The following is a 25,356-nucleotide window of genomic DNA, read 5'->3' on the forward strand; positions in this document are numbered from 1 at the left end:
TGTTTTTGTTTGTTTTGTTTAAACAAACAAGCCTTCAGCTTATTAATTCTGTAGTGACTGAATCTACATACGCAGATGACAGATGGCACCACCTTTATTGAAGGACAACACGATTGTCATACGAATAGAAGAAGAAAAAACAAACTTGTTTGTGCTGGAAACGAACACTTCAACTTACAGTTAACGTCTGGCCTGTGTGTTTTATGCTGACAAAGCATGTCAGCAGTCATGTGACAGAGTGAAACTGTTAAAAAGTGCAGTGAGCACTCATTTTGGTCCAGAGATTAGGCAGTCCAAAGATACAAAGCGTTAACAAAGTGCAGTTGTTACAAAAGATAACACGTCTATCTTCACTGATCTTGAGCCAGTGATTTTCAGAACGTCTAAGTACAACATGTATGGCGTTATTCTCTGTTTGCATAAAGCATGAAATTACAAAAATTTCTGCTGATGAAATGGACACTGGAAAGCAACATTTGAGGTATGGGGTAAAAAAAAATTCAACTGCATTAATTGTAGAATCTGGTAAAAACACAAGAAAAAAAAAAAGGAAGAATGAATCAATAATTAATTTAACTCGAAGTTTGCTTACATTTTAATATAACCAATGAGAACTGAATAATGAAGAAGCTATTGAGGCAATCAGTGCGGCAAGTGCCACGTAACGAGCACAAATGAGGGCCTGTGCTTGATCACAATCATTTATACCACATCTGATTGACTCATTTTTATCTGGTTTATTCGGTCAAGTCAAACACAGAACACAGACTCTAAAACATTTTATCTCTAAATTGGACAAGCACTTGCTTAAACAGTTTGAGTGTGTGGTGGCACAGGAGCAGTCGGGGGAGTGAACCGTGGGGTGGTGTTTTTTCCCCCCCCACTTTCCCTCATTAGACCAATCTTCGCCGTTTGCAGTCGCGCTCCATGTGGTCTTCGGACGCGTTGGTGGTTGCACCCAGAGGAGAAACTTGGTTCAGCATGGAGTCATCGGATGCCTGACCAAACAGGGCCATGAGCAGAGCAACACCAAAACCTGTGGCACGCTCTCCCTGCAAGAGAGAAGAAAAGCTCTTAAAAACCAATAACCTTATCCTCCACTTTCCATTCAGTTATTGCTGCCATAATCTCTTGTTGGAAACCTGATTCAGCATAAAAGTTGCCACAACAAAGCTGTTTAAACCAATTTCTAACACAAGACAACCACAAATATGGAGATTTATTAGAGAGAAAGCCTGCGTAAGGACTGTTGTTTATGAACTGAATCACAAGACCATGACAGAGCATCAGGAAACCACCTGCAGGAAAGTTATAAAACCAGTTTATTTTAAAGGTCGACCAGTCACAGGCAGTAAGGTCAGCTGATCTTGTTTTGTTCAAACACAATGGGAAGTTTCGCAGTGATTGAGGAAGCATACGCCAGAAAGCAGCTCCTCTAGTCTCTGTGTAGCAAGGAAATCAGACAAGTGTATGCACATCCCTGATAGAAAGAACGTCACGGCATTTACTGGCAACCACTTTATTCCTGTTCTACACGTTCGTTTTTATGCACTTCCGAATACGCTCTAAACCTAAACACCACTGGATTGACACAGCTGGACAGTTTGGTCAAATAACGGTAAAGTCTCATTTTAAATCAGTGCTAATTCTCCTTTCAGCTTTACTCACACAGTCTTTGCAGATTGTGTTTTATAAGCTCAGTCAAAGGTTTCCTTAATGTTTAGCTCAGAGGTGAGGCTTTACAGTGGTGTTTGGTGCCAACTTCCTCAAACATTCAGCAAAGCCCTTTACTTCTTAAGAGTCTTCACTCAATATTTACTTGACTTGGCTGGGAAAAATTACTAAAAATTAAAATTAATTAAAAAATTACTGGCTGGGAATCCATAAAACTTTGTGTGAGGTTTTTAAGATAAAATTTGACATCAATTTTGTAAATTTGTACTTGGGCTTGGTTGCTGGCTCGGTCCGGGGAGGGGACACAAAACTCTTACAAGCGCTATTAGCAGCCAGCAAAAAATCAATAACCAGAAAGTGGTTAAATCCAACTCCGCCAACGCTTGAGGATTGGTTTAATGTGGTTTTCGAAATATTTAAAATGGAAAGATTGACATTCTTTTTAAAAATTCAGAAAGACAAATTCTACAAAATATGGAATAAATGGATTAGCTTTGTGTCCCCCATCCGCCCTGAATTTAGGTAAGACCAGCCCTGAATTGGTGTATCTTGGTGTATCTCCCATGTATCGAACAATGTCAGGTTGACCCTCAACTTCATAATATGTACCTAATGTAGTTTTTGTAAATAAGTTAAACATGCTGCATTATGTAACACATTGTCAAGCCAATGAGTTAATTTTATTTTTTTGCTATCAGAATGTAAAACAAAAGGACTAAGAAAAAGGGTTTTGCTTTTTTCTTTTCCCTTTTCTCTTTTTTTGACTAAATAATGTCAATGCACTTTATTGTAACAAGTCCCTTTTTTTTTTTCCCTTTCTTCAATAAGAATATAATTAAAAGACAAAAAAAAAAAAAAAAAAAAAAAAAAAGGACTTGGCACAAATTTGTAGGTGTGATTAAAGCCAGTACTCTGAACAACTTCAGTGATGCACTACAATTTCCAACTTGAACCTGAAGCAAAAAACACCCTGCACTCCATCTGAAGCAGGAAACTGGAAATTCAGAATCGAAATTTCCTCCTCAGAAAGTCAGAAAATCCCCACCAACCCTGACTTCACAATCCAATAAACGTAAACAGTAGTAAAACTGAAAACCCTGCACTGTATTATCACTGTTGTGGATTGGTGACTCACTAAATAAGCCATACGAAAAGCAGCAAACAGACTCTATCCATGTGCGTGCTGCGGCGGTGTTTTAAGTGCACCGCACTGTATTGCTGGTGATGTATGAACATGAACAACATAATGATTTATTTTAGTTAACAAAAATGTGTTCATAGGCTTGCTTTTTAAAAATCACATCCACACAGTGAAGCATGGGATACTCACAGCATGAACAGGAGCGGCAATGTCAACATGGACCCAGACACCGGGCCAATCGAAGCCCAGGTGAGATGCAATAAAGAGGCCAGCACAGGAGCTCTGCGCGTTCTCCCGATCCTGTCAATGCAAAACACACACGCACCTCAGCAACCAAGCCTGAATAAATTATAACAGCCATTGAAAAAAATACTAATGCTGTCAGTGTTAATTTTGTTAAAATGACATTAACGCCATAACCGCATTAACGCGGGAAATCTCCGTTAGTGAGTTATCACGGATCGCCCTAAGCTTGGATATTTTGGAAAATCGTCACACTTGTTATCGACGAGTCTGACGATAACAAGTCTGCACAAAATTCACAAAACCATACAACTCATAAAATCTTCTGTTTCTTTTCTTCTCTTTAGCAGAGATCAGTGGTTTTATGTGCTGTAAAAACTTAAAAATGGTGAGGTCACATCTCTTCATCCAACTGTGTCAGGTCACTTTCTGGAAGCACATCTCCCAGATTTTGTCAATATTAAAAGGACTTAATGGGGGGCAAAGATAGCTCAGTAGGTAAAGTGGTTGCCCCATGATCGGCTCACTGAAGGCTACCTGGAGGTACCCCTGAGCACTGGGCGCTGCACTGGTGGCTGCCCACTGTTTCACTGGGTGAATGGGTTAAATGCAGAGGAGTAATTTCCCTACGGGACTAACACATACACACACATTATACATTAAGTAAGGAATATATAATGATTTACACAACAATAAAATAAAAATTTCATTGTAATTTATACTGTGCAAAATTCCTGAGCCACCCATGTGATAGTACCAAGATGAACGAGCTAAACTGAGCTTGTTTGAAGTAGGTGGTGAAATCCCTGTATTTTAAATTCTTCCGTGTCTGATATGGATTGTGTCTTGCCACGCGTGTGGATTTTGCCACTTACTGCCACAGAGTTCTTCATGTCAGCCATAGCAGAGGTGAACTCGCTGAAGTGCAGCTCGGGGCAGTAGACCAGAGGGTGAGCGAGATCCCCGCTGCTGCGGCCCGCACGCACAACTGCAGCTTCCCACTGCTCACTGTTTGTCATCACAGCTGCGTGGTGCTTTCCTGTGGAGATTCCCTGAGCAACAGAAACAAAGAGACTTCAGCTATGAAGCAGCACCTGCCTCACAGTACAGAATGTGTTGATCTGGGCACCTGCAGTGGTTGGTTTAGTGAGAGTCACCCACCTGTGCACCTGTCAGTGTAGCCATATCCAGAATAATATCAGCAGCCAGGTCTTTGCTGGCATACACTACTCCATCAGCCAGCACCAGCCTGCCCTCTGCATCAGTGTTGTTGATTTCCACTGACCTTTAAAGGGAGAATGGACATTTTATACCACTGCCCACATTCATTCCTCTCGAGTTAGCGTGGAAAATGATATCGGACGCAGTTTATGTGCAGTCACACCTTGATGGCAGAGAGACATTGAATACAAACCACACAGGTAATTTGATACCAAGTGTGTCAAATCAATTTCCAAGCAAATGATATATTACTACTTAAAAATAAATAAATAAAAAAAGTCTCACTTTCCAGAATAGAGAATGTGGATATCATCAGGTCGCGTGGCTGCGGGTCCAACTGAGTTCTCTGCGAGGCAAAACACTGCATGGAGATTATCCTTAAAGCCCTGAAACAAACAGAAGACAGAGGCTGGTATAAAGTGCTGCACCTAAAACTTCCTTGTAACTGCCAATGTTGCTAGCAGATTGTCACAGTTGCACATACTTTATATGAAAAAAATAATAATAATAATAAAAAAAATACAAGCAGCCAAAACAATCAAAAAGAGGTTTTTAGTGCAGCAGCCTCTTTACGACTGGCTTCATTTAGCAACAGCCAGCAACTACTTCCCAATTAGTCATTTGAGACTGAGGCCTAAATGACAGCCGTGAGAGCTGATGTGGGATCCTTCTGTCACCTCACCTGTTTAATGGTGGCCTTGAATGCTCCCAGAACGGCAGCAGCTCCACCACAATCTCTTTTCATCCCTGGCATTGTGGTCTAGAAGAAGGAAAAACCACAACTTATTTACATGTAATGGATCTCTTCTGCAGTGAGCAGGACAGCAACCCAGTTGTCTATAAATTCATTTACAGTAAGAAAAGCTTTTTGGCTGAACTAGTGAATATAAAAGGTGCTGCTTGCTAACAGATTACTGAGAATAGGCTTAGAGTTTATTTAAAAGATCAGCGTGGAGGTTTCCAGGATCATCCAGACTGCCCAGACAGTGGATGAGCTTAATGAAAGTTGTCAAACTTAAGAGATTACAGCAGACAGAGACTTTGGAGGTGCAACATGGTCCACAAGATCACAGTGAAGATTAATGTTTGGGGTACACACAACAAATTCTGTGCTAACACACCATGACTCAGTGCACTGTTAAGGTGAAATACATGAGTTAAGCCAAATATTGTTGCATTTTTCCACTTGATTAACATAATTTTCTATTCCTGTTAAATTATATTTCTATATACAGACAACTCATCTATCAGCTATCCCAGTAACACTGTAAAATATACTCAAGTGAGGCATGCAGGTCTGTTTTTCTAAATAGATGATTAGTTATCATCTCCACAGGAAACAGAAGCATACCTTTCCCTTAATGCTAAGTCCACCAGTGTCATACACAATTCCTTTGCCCACCCATGCAATTGTTTGGGTAGCGCCTTGAGGAGTGTGACTAAGTACCGCTAACGCAGGAGGGTGCTCTGCTGCCTTTCCAACACCATAAATACCTGAGAGGGTGAAGAAAGAAAAGCATTTTCAGTGATCTGAAATGTTCAGACTTTTACACAATTAAGCTTTGACCCATGTTTTGACTTACAGGCACAGTTTTCTATAGGTGCCCATTTTAGTCCTTAAAGAATAAGTCAATTTTTCATTGAGTGCATTTTTGCTACTACAGCCTGCCACTGATTTGTCCTTTTAGGATCATATTTTAGCTAGCACTTCATTACGGCCTCTTATATGCAACACTAAAACACTAAAACAATATATAGCCTAGCTTCAAAATATGCTACTAGGGATCAGTCCCAAAAATCCATCACTCTGGTGTCCCTAGGGAAATCTCAACCAAGTATTTCCTGTATATATGCATGTTTAGTATTTGAGGTGTAAAAAGAAATGTATTAGATTTTTTTTCTAAATTCTCTCCATGCTTTAAAGCTTGTTGGCGTCTTCAGTTGAAACCAGACACAGTGAACAGCACAGCTGACTTTCTTGTTTACCATTTCTTTCCATTAGAGTTGCACCATGAGTCTCTCTAGCTAAAGCACACTCAACAAAAAAGTTTGACATAGCAATTCTGGAGAACTGTGACAATTCAAGCTAAAAATAAAGCACACAGGCATGCGCAGAGGTCGTACCTCCAAACCCTTTTTGTTTCAGTTCCTCTCCACGAATGATAACTGGAGTGATTCCAAGTTCATTCCCCACAGCCCTGATTTCCTGAAACAGAAATTTATGGCTGTGATGAAAAACTGCAGTAGAAATATTAAAACTAGTTTTAACAGATTTCAACCCTCCTTACTTCTAAATTAAAAATTAAAAAGTATTAAAGTGTACATAAAAAAGTATTGTCGATATGTAAGTGATGCAATGGGTTTGCGAAATTAACTCCTGATATTGCAAACAAATATCTTAAGATATTCACTTTCTGTTACTAACATCAATAAATAGACGACAGTTTGACTTAACTTTATAGCCTAATGTGAGAATGGGCAAACTGAAATGAGGACACAGAAGCTTAACAGGTAACGTTTTCATGGAAACGTGTTACAGGTTAACAAAGTTTATGCAAATCAGAGAATTTCACTAACATCTAAGAAGTGATCTGTGTTCATCTCATTGCATGGAGTGTCCACAATGCGAGCGCTCAGTCGAACTCCATCAGCAGCGTTAGAAAGACACTGAACATGGGATGAAAAACAAAGGCCATTAAGTGATGGCAGACCACCCACACACACAAAAAAGGCAATTATGAGCAGCACTAACAATTAAAACCCAAAACTTTAAAGTACCTCAAGCTCTGCAGCCTCCAGAGGATTGGCATCTTGCCCAACAATCACAAACTCCACGGTCACATGCTTCTTCTCAGTTCTGCGTGAGGATGCGGAGCGGCGAGAGAAGATGGGGAAGGCCCGGGCCATAGCACAGCAGGATGCAAACACATCTGAACGCTCACACACCATCTGGAGAGCAGATGTGTTAGCCACTTCGTGAAGCAAACAACCTCACCACTGGATGACCCAGATTTGAGTGCCATGGGACTCCCAGAAGTCCCATGGCACAGAAAGCGGGCATCTATAAAGAACAGATTTGTTCTGTAGCTTAAAGTAACCTCTGACTTCCCCGAAGAACAAACAGGAAACAATTCTGATTGAAAATACTGACCACAATGCAGCGGTTATTCCCTCCGGGAAGGCAGGAACGGACCAGGCGGGACACAAAGTGGGCAGAAGACGGGCTGTTGTGCCTGCTGACCCTTGAGGGAATGGCGGCCACTGTGGCATAGTTGAGGTACAGGGGGCAGCTGTCCGTGGGGTTTGGGTTTAAAGCACTCAGAGCTGCCTGCCAGATCTGAGAAAACATGAGGAAAAATTGACATTTCTGACTCACCACAAAGATGTTAAAGCTTTGAAAAACATTTTTTGTTAAATCCTCTAATTCTTTTACTCTTTGTAAACTAAGTACAAGCAGTCTGGGAAATCAACAATCTCTGATGATGTAATAATAATCCACTATTAATATTAAATATGTTATTCCAGATGTTTATGACAGGAATCTACAAAGCGGTTTTGGGAATGTTTTGGAAAGACTATAACCAGTCAGCAGTATGTACACAGTGCTTCCACCAGATTAAAATAAGAGGCAAGTGAACCAGTAGGTGATGGGAATTTGAGATACTGGGTTTGAAAAATTCCTAGTGTCACAATGTTTCCAGATGCTTTCACACTTATCACCTTAGAAGGTACATACACATGCTCAGAATAATCAGAGCGCTTCATGGAGCAGGCCAACAGTGTCTCAGCAAATCATTGTACACAAACAGTCCGACGCTGATTGGAAAACTGTCACACTCAATGACTCTGAGCGTATTAGTCTGCCCACCAAATCCACCACCAGTGATCTAATCACTCACCAGGAGCACGTTGGACAAACTCCATCGACAGTATGTCGATTATGTTGAAAATAAGTTTACACATATGCGATATGCTGCAGTAGTACGGCATTAGTTATCTGGATACTGAAGACTGGGACTTTAACCTCGTCAATGCTCCAGTTGCAAAATCCTATTCGGAGACAGGTTAATGACCACTGTCTGGGTTTAAGTACTGCTTTTCTAACCTACAATCATCCAGGAGTTATGTGACAGCCGGGCAACCGTGGAAGTAAGCAAAATACGAATTACTGGTGTTGTGAGATTTACTTCTACGGTCATACTAATAATAATAATAATTGTGATTATGACAATAATAATGATAATGGAAAAAAAACCCTAAAACAAATAAGACCGCAAACATCTCTTGACTATTGTAGCTCTTAGCTTACTAAGTAGCCTACACTGACACCGTTATAGCTTTGCCCTTTGGACTCTTTTTCGCTAGCTGTGTCATGAAATAACTTAGCTGTGCTAGCTTTTGCTAACTTTTGCTTAGCGTGACGCTAACATTAGCCGGTACCGAGCTTTTGTTATCATTTATAAGATTACCTCTTTGCTAACGACCGGCTGGAGTTTTCCTTTGATCTGGCTCCAGCTGACCTGCTGCAGGTTGGTGTGCTGCCCGATGATCAGGACAGGGCGACTCTGTGGCTCTGAATCACCGGCAGAAACCTTAAACTCCAGCACCACATTCGCCATTTTGGTGACTGAAGGTGCTCAAGTGGACGGCGACGGACACCCCGGACCGGCGACGGCAGCCGGGTGAGGACAGGCTTTAGTGACGTGCTGCGATTTTTATCGACCTCCAGGCACCAGGTGGAACACTATAAGAGCAGACTGTAGTGATTTACACCAAAGTTAATGTAGTAGTAATAATAACAAAAGCTAAACCAAAACGATTTTTCTTTGAACAATTTAGTCCTATAAAATAAAATAAATAATCCAGGAAATGAAGGAAGCGTGTTTCCCCCACTTTTGTTTTTTTTTTGGCCATCCACAGGTCAAAATTTTATTTGAGTTACCTCAAAATGTCCCACTAGGTATCATAACATTTCGACTTAATCACAAATTTCAAATTTTGGCTCTAAATACAAGATTCATGGAGACCATTTAGAGGGTTGGTGTGAGAGAGGAATAGTGTAACACACAGCTCCAGATTAGCTAAAGATCAGGCTATAACAAATAAACAAAACTAAAAGTAATATTTAATACAATAAAAGGGTAACAAGCAAATTCATTCAAGAAACTAACTGAACTGAAAACCAAAATTAAAAAGATTTTCATATAAATCTAATCTGATGTATTCAAAGTTTCGTTGACAAAAATGAATCGAGCCAGCACAAAAATCTGTTTCCTTACACAGCGGGCATCATCTCTAAGGAAGAACACAAGGGTGCAGACAAGACGATGAGCCCAGATCGGTGCTTCCGTTTATCAAACTCTAATAAGATTTTGAAATAATAAAATAAAGACAGCAAGACTTCTTCAGATGGTGGTGATTCATTTATTCCGGCCTATTATGAATGCCAGCCACAACCAAACCACACTTTCAAGCTGTGACATCCTCAAATTTGAGTAACTTGTACGGAAGACACAGTTTGCTCACATGAAACGCTGCAACAGGGAAATTCCTGAAGTTATTCACAACATTTCATTACACATTGTGTTTAGAAATGCCTAACAGATTTTTTTCTCCCTATTTTTTTCTCCAAACACAACACCATAACCCTAGGAAAGATGCCCTCATTAAATTGTAAACTTTGATGTCAGAGTGCAAATAGTTTAAAGGCATTTTAAGAAAACACAGCGGCTATAACTAGGAAGAAAATATCTTTTGGATAAATGGCATCAGCTGAGCTGCAGGTCTGGCCTTTGACTTCGACTTAAAAAAAAAAGGCAAACATTTGATGCACAACACTATTTATAAAAAGTTTGATCTTTAAAGAGAGAGGCAGTGAGGCTTGTTTGTAGCAGCACAGATAATTTTATGTATCTAAATTAATTTGTCGTCACCAATTTTCTTTATAACAATGACAAAAGTTTGCAAATGTTTAACAGGAACAGATCAACGCTAGCTCCTGAACACGTGCTGTGACTCTGGGTTTCTTCCCCACTGAGATCTTGTATAGAAAAAAACAAAACCCCTTATAACTCACCTAACTGTTCATGCTTTACTGATTAAATCAAACACGAATTTTGATAATACAGCATGTCATTAAAACAAACAAAAAAACAAGCTGGGTATCTGTTAATTCCAACTTCTCAAATGTGTGTGTTTGTGATAGATTATAATCATCTTTGGGTCTTTAAACGTTTATGAGAAAAAATAATTCAAAGATGCTTTGGGACTCGAAATTAATTCAACAATTACCATTTCTACTCGACATTTAAAGCCTTGTGAAATTTTTTAAATGTATTTAAAGTGTTCACAGCAACTAATGCGTTGATTATTTATTTGACATTTCTCTGTCTGGATTATTGAACTGATATACTTTACTCATAGTTTATACGAGTATGTAACATCCAGTCTGAGCAGTGCTTGTTATTGCACTGGGATTACAGTACACACTGACCTGAGGTTAATCCAATAATTTGGGATTTTCAAGGTTAACTTCATTTTAAGAGTGCTATATACACTAAAGTTGTTAAATTCTCATTTAAACTATAAACATGCTTATGGCTGGTAGGCTAACTGAAGTTTTAAATCATGATAATATCAGAATAATAGGTGGCTTTTTATCAGTGTAGTGTTTGCTACACCGTGCGTAGGATAAGAAAATAGTGCTATTAATTGCATAAAAGGTTTACAGCACCTGTTAGATATATTAAAATATTTATATTTAGAAGCAGCATCTAGTAATATGAAAACTAAGCCAAACACACACGCACACACACAGACACTAAACACCTGAGCATCTGTGCACTCGTATCAACTGAAGACAAACATGGAGTTTTGAGATTATGTTGCTTAAATAAAAGTAAATACTGATAGTGGATGAGGTTCAGGTGGGGAGGCTTGTGTTGTGTGCTTATTTTAAACCTTCCATTCATATCTAAAGATTAGTACTTCATTAAAATAACTACACTCTTAATAGAGAGAATAATGTGAAAGCTAATATTAGAGTAAGACTAGGTTTTATGCTACTGGCGAGCAAGCATATGCTGTCATGTATAGAAATGCCATGACACGAGAGACAAAAAGCTATGCATGACCACAGGTGTTCATGGTGACTTTGGGTTACGCTGGGATGAAGCTGCATTTTTGTCACAAAAGTGGCTTACAGGCTAACACTGACTGACAGTGTGAATTTGGTCCTGTGCTCAGGCATGGCACAGGTTTCCACTGGCCCCGCAGGAGGCAGCGATAGTGCAGTTCTTCAGGATGGGGCTGAAGTGGGAGGCTGTGTTAGGACCAGCCTCTCTGGGAGGGAAAGGCTTCATGGTGGAAAGGATGAGGGCCAGACACTCTGCTACGTTTTTGTTCGGGGCACAGGCCAGAGCTGGCGTGTGGCCTGCAGAGGATAAAAAGGCAAATCAGTAACCCACACAATCCTCCGCAGGTTGAACATACCTGCTTTGGTATTCTTATCACAGAAATATAATCCCAACCTACCTTCCTCATCTACAGCCATGACTGCTGCTCCTCTGCTCAGTAACACCTGCACAACAGTCGCCAGACCTTTCCTTGCTGCAATGTGAAGCGGCCTGCATGAGAATAAAAGGTCTGACTACAGTGCACTGAGGACAGATTAAACTACAGTGAGATTTATGTTTTTCAGAACAGACATTCAGATTTGTCACATTTTCTCTTTGTCTGCAGAACAAGGCATGACATCGTGTTAACACACAACTGAATGCTCCAGACTGGCAAAACTGCCAAAACCTTCCCTTTTATAGAGCTGCTCATGCTTGCTGAGAAGCAGTTAATCAATTTTATTTGATTAGCAGCACCTGGAAGCAGTAAGAGTGCACTTTGCTGCTTGAAGACCTGCTAAGGATAAGACTATTTTTTTATTTTGTCAGGGAAGGTGTATTTTCTTTTTACCATGATTATATGTTTCTGGGCTTCCAGTGTGGCCAGCCAATAATACTTGGACAACAAACAGAAACCAGAAACCTTCTTGTGTCTCTGCAGATAACTGTTTATGGAGATCAGCTGACTGCTACGTCAAGACAACTCACATTTGGAGAGCGTTGTTTCTTGCATTTATGAGTGAGGAATCGGTGATCTCTCCCAGGATTAACAAGGCACACATCTCATGACCCTGCAGAATAAAGCATGTTAATGTTGTTAAAACCATCCGCTTTATTCACTGAAATTCAAAACAAGTACTTAGTATTATGAGCCATGCATATGCAGGTTTCATATAAGAAAAACTACTATTAGAATTAGTTCAAATTAAATCAGAATTATACTCCAGACAGGCCGACAAACAACAGTTATGATACATATTAAACTTGATTTTCATGCATTACATTTCTAATCACCTTCTGTGACGGATGTTAAACTGATCTCCTGCTACACTCATGCAACTATTTGTGTGACACTGCATGCATTTAGTGCACCCATTTGTTTGTGTGTATGGGACCTTGCTGCAGGCTAAGTGAAGGGCTGTGTTGTTATTGAAATCCACCAGGGTCAGGTCTGGGGTCGCCTTGTTCAGCAAGAACTCTGAAATACAGGAAGTAAACATCAACAAACCCAGACTACTACACCTCAAGCTGTTCGTTGGTGTTTTCACATGACAGTGCAACAGTGGAACAAAGTGGTTTATTAAAAGAAACCATCACTGAGGGATGTGAGAAAAGAAGCTCTCCAGCTCTAAATAGTCTAGATAGTTTTTAAAGGTTTCCAGGTGCAGAAAGAAACAAAAACATTTCAAAGGACTTCCTTGTTTCACACATACCAACAGCTCTGGTCTGTCCACAGGCAGCAGCAACCATCAGAGCAGAGCATCCACAGTGGTCCACAGCATTAACCTGTGCTCCCTGGGCCAGAACCAGCTGCAGCCCAGCAACGTTCCCTGAATATGCAGCAGCATGCAGTGGGGTCCTGAACTCAAGCAAGGAACACATCAAAATACTAGATGAGCAGAAATGTTCACAGCCCACGAAGGAGAAAACACTGTCCAGTTTGGGAAAGGTGATGCAAAAAAATCCATTAAAACCGAATCATACAAAATAACTTGTAGCTTTAGTAGTAGCCCGAGTAGAGCCTGTTTATGTAATATAGAGAAAAAATAAATAAATCACACTGTACATTTCAAATTAGGCCACTTTTAAATGAGTAGCAATCATAAAAAATAATATGAGCAGTGTATTATGACTGCTGGGAAATGTATGCCACATGTAAAATAAACCTAAAACTATTACATTAACTTTACTGACACCTGCTGGCTGTGTTGTATGAAACCGTCTGAATGAAAGTTACCTACCTTCCTTTGGCGTCACTAATGCTGACAATTTGAGGGCCAAAAGTCTTCACTAGAAGGTCTGCTGCAGCTTCGTGTCCTTTAACTCTGCATGTGGCAAACAGAGGTGTTTAAAATGTGAAGAACTACACTAAATTTATTTAAGCTGACTTCTAAAAAGCATGTGTGCGCACATAATAACTCACAGAGCACAGTGCAATGGGGTGAAGAGACTTCCTTCCTGGATGCTAAAAAGTTTGTTTTCAAGTAAAATGCATAAACATCCGTCATGACCTAAGAAAGGTTGGAAACAAATAGAGACATAATTGATGTTTACATTTTTATTTAAATGACTTAATGCACAATAAAACGCAGTGTCTCATGATACACAAAAATGATGTATGAACAGGCAGGTCTATTGTGTTAAAACGGCTTAATTATAAACTGCTCATTTGACATGAAGTGCTGCTCTGATGTCTCACCATGGTAGGCAGCCCAGTGAGTGGGTGTGTAGCCTTTGTAGTCCAGCATGGAGTCCAGAGGGTCAGCTTTCTTTGCAGCCTTTAGCAAAGAGCGGAGCAGCTCCGTGTGACCACAGGATGCTGCGAGGTGCAGCGGGGTCCTCCCCCTAGAGTCTCGGCACAGAGCAGAAGCTCCATGTTCCAGCAGAGCAGACACACACTCCTCACTGCCCATTATGACCTGCAGGATGAGTACACAAGATATCATGTGACAGGAGGCACGAGGGTGGTGGTAAAGGTATAATCTTCTATTTGCAATAATTATTGAGTGCAATGAAAAGAAGTGACGTGCGACATGCACACACTCACAGCTCGGTGTAAAGCAGTGAAGCCTTGTTTGTCTGCAGCATCAGGCTTTGCATTTTTCTCCAGCAGTATGTGGACACAGTCGGTGTGGCAACCGAGAGCTGCCAGCATGAGAGCCGTCCTGTACAACAAGCAGAATTCAGTTGTAGGCATGATTCTGTCACTTCAACTATCTGCTGATTTAGGCTACGTTCACACTGCAGGCGAAAGCGCATCAAATCCCATTTTTTTGACCCTATGCGACCCAAATCCGATCATGGTATGACAGTGTGAACGGCACAAATCCGATATTTTCAAATCTGATCTGGGTCACTTTCATATGTGGTACTGAATCCGATACATATCCGATGTTTTAGAAAGCGACTGCTGTTTGAATGGTCAATTCGCATTAAATCCGTCTTTTACGTCACTGACACAAGACAAGGCGCCAATTATCAGCTCCGGAGAAGCGCCCGAGAAGACATCGTGAACGCTTCCTGGCCATCCAGTGTAGATGTCAGTGAAACTGTTGGGAAGACAACGTTGGAGAAACATGAACATTTTATTTATACTGTATAATCTGCAGATTCTGACAGAAATCTGCAACTATCCTTTGAAACACCGCTCCTCTAAAACAGCAATAAGGATAATTATTAGGTTATTTACATTATTATGTAAATAACAAAATAACTTAAAGCAAAAATTGGGAAACGTAAAGTCCGAAGTCTTTATATTAACGGCCATGAGTCAAACAATATAGTTTGCTCTGGGTCTAAACAGAGCGCGTTGTGTGTGACGTCTTCTTTTGCGCATGCGGCCACTTTGAGGGTTCACACTAGAGCGCGTTTGCTGTCGCATTTTATTTGTAGTGTGAACAAGCAGACAAAAATATCGTATTTGATCAAAAAATTGGAATTGAGCATTGAGACCTGCAGTGTGAACGTAGCCTAAGACTCATGTGGTGAATCTTTGTAGAACCTAAGAGGCTGTTTTATAATCAGTGCCAGCCCAATAAAAACTAACACAATACTGGGACTATTTTCTCCTCACAGGTCTTCACTCCTTGTGGGGATCAATGTTCCCTCTAAGCTGCGCACGTGCGCAATTGCGCACTGCTGGCACGGTCTCTGCGCACAGAAAATCTGCGTTGCGCACAAAAAAAAATCTAACCTGAAATGAAACTAATACTTTAACAATTCTGTTTTGCAGTGTTAGTCAGTGAGTGACTGGCTGCTCCAGTATGGGATTACAACGATACCACCTTATCCCATAGTCCAGCCAATAACGCGATTCACATTCGTATATACGCAGCTAATCAACGTCGTTGACAGGCTATGACAGCGTCCTTATGTGCCGACACCGGTGTTTTAGCTAGCAAAGCGGCTGATGAGGAGTGAAGCCACGTTAATGACGTGTACAACCATTGGAGATGTGAGCAGGACTGACAGAACAATTGACGGAAAAAGTGTGGACTTTATACCAGTTTTTAAATTGTGTTGATAGGCCACGTAAAACCAGAGTTATGATAAATATTATCTGCAATGTTTGGTTTTCTTCCTGAATACTATCGTTGTTTATATTTACTGCGGGAAGAAACAGTAAAAACGGCATCTTATAAGGAAAACGCTTGAAAGCGCTCTCCGCCTGTGAGCGAAAACAACGCCAGAAAAACAACAGAACAATGAGGCGACTGCTGAGTGCTACAGGTGTTACAGAAGTGATACATCTCCTGTTGTCAGGCCTGCAGGTATCAGCCTGTTGTTCTCCTTTTTATTATAGTGGATAGAAATAATTTTTTGGAGTGGCACAAATCATTTGTGTGGCATCAGATTTGATGCAGAACAGCTGATTGTTCTGTAAATAGTTTGAAATGTTTATTTTAAAAAAAAATGCCTTGGCAGCATTTTTAGGTAAACAGCTGCAAAAAAAACTTTGTTGTTTGCAAAACTCAGTAACTTTTTTGAAGAAGTAACTATATAATTAATTGCCCAACATTGGTCATTATATACTATATTTTGCAGACAGAGTTACAGGACTCTCTTTCAGACCACAGACTCATACTCATAATACAAGTCAGAGCTTTATAAAAATAAAAAAAAAGAAAGAAAGTTGTGTTTCAAGTTATTTTCGCTCATATGGTGTCTGAGCGAACACACTCAGACACATTGTGTTCCCGTGGTTTTTTGTTTTTTCAACGAAAGCTAATCATATTTGACACTCGAGTTTTTCACTTCTTTTTACATTCCCTCACATATGTTCCAGTAGTTTTTGCAAAAAAGTAGCCAGAAATGCACAGGAGGAATCGACGGTAAGAAACAGGCCAATCACAATAGCCTCAGACTGCATGACACGATGACTTTTGCTTCAGCTTTTCACAGAAGCATAAATCCCTCATGGTTATTTGCATCCTTTTGCGGTTTCTCGTAGATGTTCAATACTTAATTGTTTATCTTCTTATTTTATTTTACTACCTTAAAAGACAATTTATTATCAATATACACAACCGTTGCTTTAATGCCTGATAAAATCTGTTCCTTTCTGCGCTTACCTTGTTATCACGCAATCAGTATCAGTTTAATGAAAATTTAATCTGGTTGGACCATGACACACACTGCTGAAGACTATTTACTTTATAAGTGTCATGTCACAATAAATAATTAAAATCGCCCACAAATAACCATGTTTACGTGACTAATAAATAAATAAATACACCGAACACAAATTAAAAGATGCAAAGTGACTCACTGTCCCTGTGTGTCTGGGCTGTCAATGATGTCAGCACTTTGTTCCATGTTAACTAACAGGAGGATACAGTCCACTTGGCCCTCAGCAGCTGCTCGAGCAGAAGGGACACAAAGATAAAAACATAAGTTTAAAAGAAAAAACAAATCTTAACCAAAAAGCTGCATTGTTTACTTTCAGAACAAAATCAACCCAAATCCATCAATGGGGCACTAAAAAATACAAGATAAACACACTTAAGCATTATTGTATGGGCACAAATATGTACTGAGATGCACACACCTGCAGTGTGAAGAGCTGTCCACTTGTGCTTGTGCTCCTTCAGTGTGTAGGAGGCTTGATGTTTCAACAGTACTTCTACACATGGGGAGAAGCCCTTCTGAGCAGCGAGGTGGAGGGCAGTTTGGCCTTCAATGTCCCGCACATCCAGACTCACTAATGTCTCACAAAGCAAACGCAGAGCTTCACAGTGGCCAAAATATGCCTGCAGTGACAAAATGCATGAAGACAATACAGTTGAAAGCATGTAAACTAGCAGGACCTCTGCTAGTTGCATAATTTTCAAGGTTTTTACTTTATACTCACAGCTAAGTGCAAAGGGCTGACTGGAACATTACTTTCAGCCTCCTCAAGACAGTTGAAAGAAATTTCCAAGAGCTGGAAAAGTAACAGAATTCCAAATAGGTCCAGATTGCAGTCAGTTAAAAAGAAAATGTATGAACTAAATGAAAAATGAGAAGACACCACTGACCAGCTCTAAATGCTGTTTGTTCCCATAAGCAGCTGCATAGTGAACGGCACTGTATCCCTTGCTGTTCTTCAGAGTTGGGTTCGCCCCGTTGTCAAGCAAGTAGTCTAAACACCTGAACGAAACAAGTTCACAGTCTCAACACTTAAACTTTACAAGAGTTTAATGTACGTTAATGTACAAGTCTGTGTCTTTATGAACTAACGTCAAGTTCCATTAAAGTCATTTTTCTGTCCTCTGATTTTGTTCCTATCAACTCTTTAAATAATTCCTGATAAAGAACATTACTAAAAGTTACCCAAACTACCTCCAATTGTCTGTGTAATTTTAATTTAAAATGATAATTACTCTAGATTCTGCATGGTAAAGCACAAACAGTATAATATATAAATGTGACGTATATGACTTACAGAGAGGCTTCATGTTGCTTTTCCACGTTGACGTCTGAGTCAGAGTTTGGACCCCCTCTGTGGAAAAAAAGATGAGCACTTTTTAAGCTACTTCAACAAAGTGCCGGAAACATTCCTCATATTGGTCCATAACAGCATCACACAGTTGCTGCTGATTTGTCGCCTGCACATCCACAGTGAGCATCTCTCGTTCCACCACACTCCAAAGGTGCTTTACTGGAAGTCGCCTGAGTGCAGTGAACTCATTGTCATGTTCAGGAAACCAGATTTCAAGCTTTGTCACAGATTGTTTTATCTTGCTGGAAGGAGCCATCAGAAGATGAGTATAATGTAAACATCGTCAGGAGCTATACTCATGTAGGCTGTGGTGTTTAAAAAATATTAATTGGTGCAAAATGGTCCAAAGCGAGTCAAGAAAATTCTGCCACACGTTACACCACCATCAGCAGCCTGAACGATTTATACAAGGTAGGATGGATCCATGCTTTCATGTTGTTGAGTGAAATGTGCAAATTTAAAATGTCAGTAAAGACTCTTACCCAGAGAAGGTGTGTGAAGCAGCAGCATAGTGCAGGGGGTTGCAGCCCGTCAGATCCAGCTCATTGACATCTGCACCAGCTCTCACCAGGGAGATGGTGCACTGGCTGTTCCCATTTGCTGCAGCGTAGTGCAGAGGAGATCTGCAAAGCAAAACAGGACACATCAGGTAACACCAAAGTTCAGTTCTTACCTCCAGCCATTCAGGACTGCTTACCTTCCCAAATTGTCTTTTATATCCAGCTCAGCACCGCTGCTTAACAGCAAATTAACACACTCGACATTCCTGCAAAATAAAAAAAATAAAGACTTCAACTGAGAACCAAGTGTCTCACAAGTGCAGTGCATAGCTCACAAATATTTCTGAAGTTTATCATTTAAGCTCATTTTCTGTTGATTTATTTCTGCCTCAAACCTTATGACTCGGAAAACAACACAACAAATAATTGGCATTACGATCTTTACAATAGTTTTACCCTCCTTTGACATTCGTATTGTATCGCCGACTGACCTCTGTGTTGTGGCTGAACAACACAGAAAATTCACAACATTACTATGTTCTGAAATTTACACAGCTACTGATGACTAATAATACTTGTCATACATGGATGCACTTATAATTCAGACTTCTATTTACAAGTGCACGAGGACAAAATTGTGCCAGCTATTAAAAGCATTTACTTAGAGTCTGCACCACTCACCCTCCAGATGCAGCTGCATGCAGGCACGTCCTTCCATGATCATCTAACATGTTTATGTCGAACCCCACACTTTGGTCATTCGTCAGCATTGGCGCCATGTTGTAAAACTGGCCTGAACAAAGACGAACAACAGAAACGAGCTGGTGTTAGTAATTAAAATGTAACAAGAAAGAAATGTGATTCTGAAACGGGGTGACTCAAAACAGATTCTCACCGTTAGACAGTAACTTGCGACAACAGTCTGGAAAGCCGTAGAGCGCCGCCAAATGCAGTGGAAGCATCCCATTAATTCCCTGTCTGCAGAGATGATGACATTGTTACGTTTGGTAAGTATGTGCCAAGTTGGAAAGCTACTTGACAGCGACAGAGTCACTGCAAGGGGGTTGCGAGGAGGCAAGGATGTCATAATTTTGAATACATTTTATACAACTGATCAATGACTCACAGACCTACCTGCCTTTATCAGCACCGTTTGTCAGCAGAGTACTGACCAGCAGCTCCTGACCATGTCTGGCAGCAACATGAAGAGGAGCGTTTCCATTACTGTCAACACAATCGATCTCTCCCCCTGTGTAAGTGGGAGGGAAAAAAAATGCGTGGATAGGTGTCTCTCGAGCTTAGATATTTTAAGAACCCTTTTCATTATCAGTCACATTACACCAAATTTTGCACTTTGTTACCATTTTGGATGAGAATCTGCGAGCCAGTGAAGCGTCCGTGCATTGCAGCCATATGTAAAGGGCTCATGTCTTTCTTATTCTGTTTATTAGACAAAAAGAAAACATTCAGTCTTCCAGCCAATTACCCCTCAACCAATAGATGATTATTTTCTTATTTATCATCCTTTTAACCTGTACGCTGACATCAGCACCATTGTTGACTAGGAGCTCAAGACACAACACCCCACTGGAGGAGGCAGCTGCCAGATGTAATGGTGTGTTGCCGTTGTAGTTGGGTTGGTTGATGCTGGCGCCACTGTTCACCAGTTCAGTGGCCACAGTGTCTTGCCCTGTGTGACAGGCCATGTGGAGCGCTGTGTTCCCAAAAATGTTGGGCTCATCAATCTGGAAGCAGATATCAAAATATATAGACAAATACATAAACCAATGGAGTATAAAACAGTTTGCTGTAAATAACAAGAGCCATATGCCCAAGAAATACTGCAGATTATATCAGTGGGCGGCTGACGTAGATCATTATATGTGAGGTTTTAAAAAAGAAATAAAAAATGTAAAGAAGTATTTGCCCCCTTCCAGATTTCATATTTCAGATCATCAAAAAATGTAATATTAGACAGATAACCTGAGTAAATACAAACTGCAGTCTTTAAATTATGATTTAATTTATTAAGCGAAAAAGGTATCCAAATCTACCTGGCCCTGTGTGAAAAACACTATTATAGCCATTTATAAATGGCTAAAAATGGAAATGTTAACTCTTTCCAGACTTGTCATCAGTTGTTGAATTTCTTTAGCTCGCTGCATGATGCCTTTCTTTTTGAGATCTTTTAGCCTGTTTCACTTTGTGAGACAGGTTCCATTTAAGTGACTTGATTCAGTGGGTCTGGCACTAATTAGGTCTGGGTGCAGTAATGAACTTGAACTCAGCTTTCCAAAAAAACATGATTATTCAGTTATTTCATAGTGCAACAAGGGCGGGCATTAACTTTTTCAAACAGGGCCAGGTAGGTTTGAATAGTTTTTTGTTTCTTCATAAATGAAATCATTATTTAAAAACTACATTTTGTATTTACCTTGGTTATTTCTGTTTAATTCTGTCTAATTAAAAAATTTGATGATCTGAAACATGTAAGTGTGACATATGTGCAAAGAAAAAAAAAGGAAATCAGGAAGGGGGCAAGTACTGAATTTATGCATCTATTTTGGATTCACTCACAATGCAGCAGCATAAGTGTTGGTACAGCCTGGAAAACAACATAAAGCCAATCCTGGAGCTCCACACAACACAAGTTATTTATGCCTCACCTTTTATCAAACCATTTATTACCACTGACTGTCTGGTTTGGGGTTTAAAATTGAGCAGAAAGTGTCTCAATATCTTAATTCTGAAAAAGAAACTCAGCAGAAAGCTTAAACATATTTAAAACTTTTTGTCCTGCACATAATAAACCAAACATTAAAAAAATACCAACTATATCCTCCTGAGATCCAGCTTATTCTTTTATTCCTCTGTAATGGAAATTTGTTTTGATTATCTTTTGATTTATTTAAGCTAACCTACTAAGTCCTGATGTGCTGAACAGAGGACATCCTGGGCTTTTCATTGACATCTCATGGCCTCTTTTAGCGCCAAAGAGGCAGCAAATCACAACAAAAAGTTAAACTGAAAGATACTTTTTTGTCTTCGGTTCTTCGGAGGATATATTGTGGGAAAAGCAATGTATCCCAACCACAGTAGACTTTACCTCCACCCCCAGTCTCAGCAGATATTTGACTACGTCTAAATGTCCGCCGGCAGCTGCAACGTGGAGTGGAGTGTAACCACGCTTGTCTTTGCACATCACATCTCCACTGTGAGACAACAGCAGCTTCACAACCTCCAAATGTCCTTAGAAAAAAAAAAGAAAAAAACAAGAGCGAGAGATTCATATTTACTACAAATATTTGTGACGCTAGTACATCTCAACACTTGCTAGTTACACAGCTGGATTAAACGGCACACAGTCTGGCCAACAGCTGGTCTCATTTGAATACACTGGTTATGTGTTTGGTAGCATTTGAATGCATGTGTGTTATCTTGTCTATAAACAAGAAAAGTTTTGAATGAATTCTGATAAAACTTCAAGGTCAACTGAATAATTTACTGGTCGAAAGTTGACAGAAAGACTTGTAGCTTAGAAACTATGATTGTTACAAGTGTGGTGTGTATTGTCAACATATAGAAACTACTGTATAAAGATTTAAAATATCTCACATTTAAACCTCTGACCTCTCCTTTCTGTTAAAGGACTCTTGCACACTTACAATTGTGTTTTCAGCCAAGCACAAAACATACACTGGTGATGACAACAGAAAGTGTTATTTTATCCCAAAAGCATCCCACTGTTAAGGTCAAGGCCAATCCCTTCCAGTTTGTACATACTGTTAGTTACTAGAAGACTTCTGTTATTCTTTAAAACTCATAAAAGAAAATTACATTCAAGATACATTTGTGTCTGCTAGGAGCGTCTCTACTCACCGAGGGATGCAGCCCAGTGGACTGCTTGCCTTTCCTTCTTGTCCTTGGCACATGCATTTGCACCTTTACGCAGGAACACGTTCACCATCTGTTAAAGGCACAATATCAGGATGTAGCCACTTCATCTATGTAAACTCATCTATGCTGATGAATACAACCTAACAGGTAATTTTTTTTAAACGTGCTGCAACAATTACTCAAACCCCAGAAACGTATCATTCACTTTCCTAATGGAAATCAATGTAAAATGTTATATATAATAATATAAAATATCATAAATGTTACCTATTAAAAAACACCAAATAAAAAGATAGCTTTTAATAGTTTTAAAATAGTTAAACGTCAGTAAGAAGACTCTTCAGCTTACCTCCCCATGACCACTGTGCGCTGCATGATGTAGCGGTGTCCTTCCTGCCTTGTCAGTTACATCCAGGCTGCAAACATGTGGTATCAGGGCTTTGGCACAACCTGTAGCCCAGTTTGCAGCTGCCATGTGCAGGGGTGTATGCCAGAACTTGTCCCGTGCATTAACCTCTACTTTGTGTTTCAGCAATAGCTCCACAGCCCTCTGACAGGAAAAACAAAATAAAAGGATAAGTCTAACATTAAGAGCTAACTGTCACTGACTTTTTAAAATCCATTTGACAATAGTAATTTACTTCATTTCTTGAGGCAGCTGCTCGGTGTAAAGGAGTCAGCAACCCCTGGTCCTTGGCGTTGACATTTGCACCTGTAAGAGAGCACAAAAAAGCAAAACTAGGTTTTATTGCTTGTGCAGTTTTGAGGTATTACAGTTCTTTTGCATACGACTAATTTATATCAGTCATTACAACAAATATTTTGTTCTTACAACCACACAATTTTTTTTGTCTTTTACCTGAACTAATAAGTAGGTCCATAACAATGACATCGCCCATATAAGCAGCAGCATGTAGTGGTGTGCTTTGTTCTTGGTCCTGAGATTTAAAAAAATATATAAAATTATAGTCTAAATACAAATTTAATGTGCAATCGCAAGTAGCCTTCAGCATGTTGTAATTTGTAACACAACTCCTGAATTAAAACTGAGTAACACTACCAGTGAGTTGACATCTTCTTTGTGGTTCAGTAAAAATGTCACATCTTCTGTGTTCCGGCTGAATATGGCCTGGACCAATGGGGACTGAAAGAAAAATTAGTACAGGTAAATCAAACAACTTTTTTGTAGACATATACATATAGGACCAATTCAACATGAAAATCAAAAACTACAGGGACATAAATACATACATGCACAACCTCTTTCATCAAAGCTATATTTTTAACACTAAAATATAAGTAATGTGGTTACCCACAAAGTTTCAAATTTACTTTTTTACAAAAAAGCTGAAAAAATTGTAAAGCACATCATTAGTTTTTGATTAAGATACCAAATTAAAGTTATTTAATTTAATTATTAATTAAGTTATTCCAAAATGGAAAAATTTGTTTTACTTGTTGAATGACCTATCTGGCTTCTCAGATAAATGTGCAGGCTCAAATTTAGGTAGAAAAATGTGAATTCAGTTTATCTGCCTAATGACCAACTACATAATTATTTTGACAGATTTCTAAAACTATATCTGTGTTTTCTTGTTTTTATGACAGTTGGTGTAATAAATTTGTTATGCACTGTACAGGAAAGATTACAATGACTCAGTTGACTTTCGTAAAAAGTATAATTAGACTTATGAAGCCTGCTTCAAAGACAACCGAAGAAAAAACAACAAGCATTTTAATTTGTCACATGTCACTAAAGAAAAAGAAACTGAACTGTCTCAAGCACGTCCACCCACACATCCATTTTCTTCCTACTGGGAATATTCAGAATGCAGTGGCACATAATTAAGTGTGGACTAATCAAATCTAACCACTGTACAAACGACAAATATATGTGAAATGTATATTTACAATAATTTTTGTGGGTTTTCAACTGTATTTACAGGAATACCAATGATCATAATGATACAGTTTCTAAGTACATTGCAAAATTAATGCATTAGACATCTAACTCTACAGAAACTCCAGCTTAAACTACATGTATCTTTACGGGGTGAGGAGTCTGTGACATTAGCCATCCTTGCAGAAAACTTTGCTCGTCACGCCGCTAACATGACTAGCCAGCTGATTGCAGTTGTGAGAACCGACAGGTTATTTAATGTTAAGTTCAGAAAAAGCTGTATTTACTACCTGGTCCTTGATATTTCTTAACTCCATATCCCAACCACCCGTGAAGCCCCTTCACTGATACTTGGTGTGAACTTGACTACATTGCAATCAATAAGTAGCAGCTAATTTAGCTTTAGCTTAGATAGCAGCTGGGATTGTATACAGCAAAGCTCCCAGAACATCGCGAGAAAAGTTAAAGAAACGTGATTTAAGTGTTTTTTTTCTTTGGCTGTCTTTGACGTAATGTTAATAGTAGTAATGTTAGTAATGTAAATTTTGGTCAGATATTTGTTCTCGTATTTTTTTATAAACATAAAAAATACGATGTATTTATGTAATTTTAGTTTAAGCTAAATATGCAATATGCTATTATCTTGTTTCTAAAATCCTGGGGAAATATTTTGCCTTTAACGCAAC

The 25,356-nt window shown here is 39.5% G+C and overlaps 2 protein-coding genes and 2 long non-coding RNA genes across 5 annotated transcripts; 2 read left to right on the plus strand and 2 right to left on the minus strand.

Annotated features, from left to right (window-relative positions):
- Positions 1 to 76: 76 nt before the first annotated feature.
- On the minus strand, positions 77 to 8,898 carry npepl1 (aminopeptidase like 1). The gene is made up of 12 exons (XM_026168242.2): positions 8,749 to 8,898; positions 7,431 to 7,616; positions 7,058 to 7,228; positions 6,857 to 6,946; positions 6,404 to 6,485; positions 5,631 to 5,773; positions 4,962 to 5,039; positions 4,565 to 4,665; positions 4,220 to 4,343; positions 3,934 to 4,110; positions 3,005 to 3,115; positions 77 to 1,052 (listed from the first exon to the last, which is right to left on the minus strand). The coding sequence occupies exons 1-12, from the start codon at positions 8,896 to 8,898 to the stop codon at positions 894 to 896; spliced, it is 1,572 nt and encodes a 523-aa protein (XP_026024027.1). The 3' UTR covers positions 77 to 893.
- LOC145428727 (uncharacterized) lies at positions 8,795 to 13,577 on the plus strand. Its single transcript, XR_013909035.1, has 2 exons — positions 8,795 to 8,961; positions 13,130 to 13,577. It is a non-coding gene; the product is annotated as an uncharacterized LOC145428727 (long non-coding RNA).
- ankrd52b (ankyrin repeat domain 52b) lies at positions 10,927 to 25,122 on the minus strand. Of its 2 annotated transcripts, XM_026168213.2 has the most exons (28): positions 24,961 to 25,122; positions 23,831 to 23,914; positions 23,630 to 23,708; positions 23,412 to 23,482; positions 23,120 to 23,320; positions 22,753 to 22,840; positions 21,980 to 22,122; positions 20,406 to 20,618; positions 20,235 to 20,313; positions 20,008 to 20,122; positions 19,769 to 19,851; positions 19,555 to 19,666; positions 19,071 to 19,139; positions 18,856 to 18,996; positions 18,317 to 18,373; positions 17,910 to 18,021; positions 17,744 to 17,815; positions 17,441 to 17,642; positions 17,162 to 17,249; positions 14,441 to 14,558; positions 14,093 to 14,312; positions 13,817 to 13,904; positions 13,635 to 13,718; positions 13,107 to 13,252; positions 12,789 to 12,871; positions 12,382 to 12,464; positions 11,813 to 11,904; positions 10,927 to 11,711 (listed from the first exon to the last, which is right to left on the minus strand). In XM_026168213.2, the coding sequence occupies exons 1-28, from the start codon at positions 24,985 to 24,987 to the stop codon at positions 11,521 to 11,523; spliced, it is 3,141 nt and encodes a 1,046-aa protein (XP_026023998.1). In that variant the 5' UTR covers positions 24,988 to 25,122; the 3' UTR covers positions 10,927 to 11,520. The 2 variants fall into 2 exon arrangements, 1 of the variants encoding a protein (XP_026023998.1); XR_013909034.1 differs by lacking the exon at positions 10,927 to 11,711 and having other exon boundaries at positions 12,688 to 12,871.
- On the plus strand, positions 11,808 to 12,496 carry LOC145428728 (uncharacterized). Its single transcript, XR_013909036.1, has 2 exons — positions 11,808 to 11,921; positions 12,020 to 12,496. It is a non-coding gene; the product is annotated as an uncharacterized LOC145428728 (long non-coding RNA).
- Positions 25,123 to 25,356: the final 234 nt, after the last annotated feature.

The sequence above is a fragment of the Astatotilapia calliptera genome, chromosome 5 (genome assembly GCF_964374335.1).
Source record: "Astatotilapia calliptera chromosome 5, fAstCal68.1, whole genome shotgun sequence".
Classification (NCBI taxonomy): domain Eukaryota; kingdom Metazoa; phylum Chordata; class Actinopteri; order Cichliformes; family Cichlidae; genus Astatotilapia; species Astatotilapia calliptera.

Coding starts and splice junctions, on each gene's coding strand:
- ankrd52b (XM_026168213.2), bottom strand. CDS start 24,987: ATGGAGTTAAGAAATATCAAGGACCAG. Junction 19,140..19,554: donor CATGCAGCTGCATCTGGAGG/GTGAGTGGTGCA, acceptor TTTATTTTGCAG/GAATGTCGAGTGTGTTAATT. Junction 18,997..19,070: donor ATAAAAGACAATTTGGGAAG/GTAAGCAGTCCT, acceptor TTTGCTTTGCAG/ATCTCCTCTGCACTACGCTG.
- npepl1 (XM_026168242.2), bottom strand. CDS start 8,898: ATGGCGAATGTGGTGCTGGAGTTTAAGGTTTCTGCCGGTGATTCAGAG. Junction 7,229..7,430: donor GGAATAACCGCTGCATTGTG/GTCAGTATTTTC, acceptor TCTGCTCTCCAG/ATGGTGTGTGAGCGTTCAGA. Junction 5,040..5,630: donor GACTTAGCATTAAGGGAAAG/GTATGCTTCTGT, acceptor TCCTTCTTCTAG/ACCACAATGCCAGGGATGAA.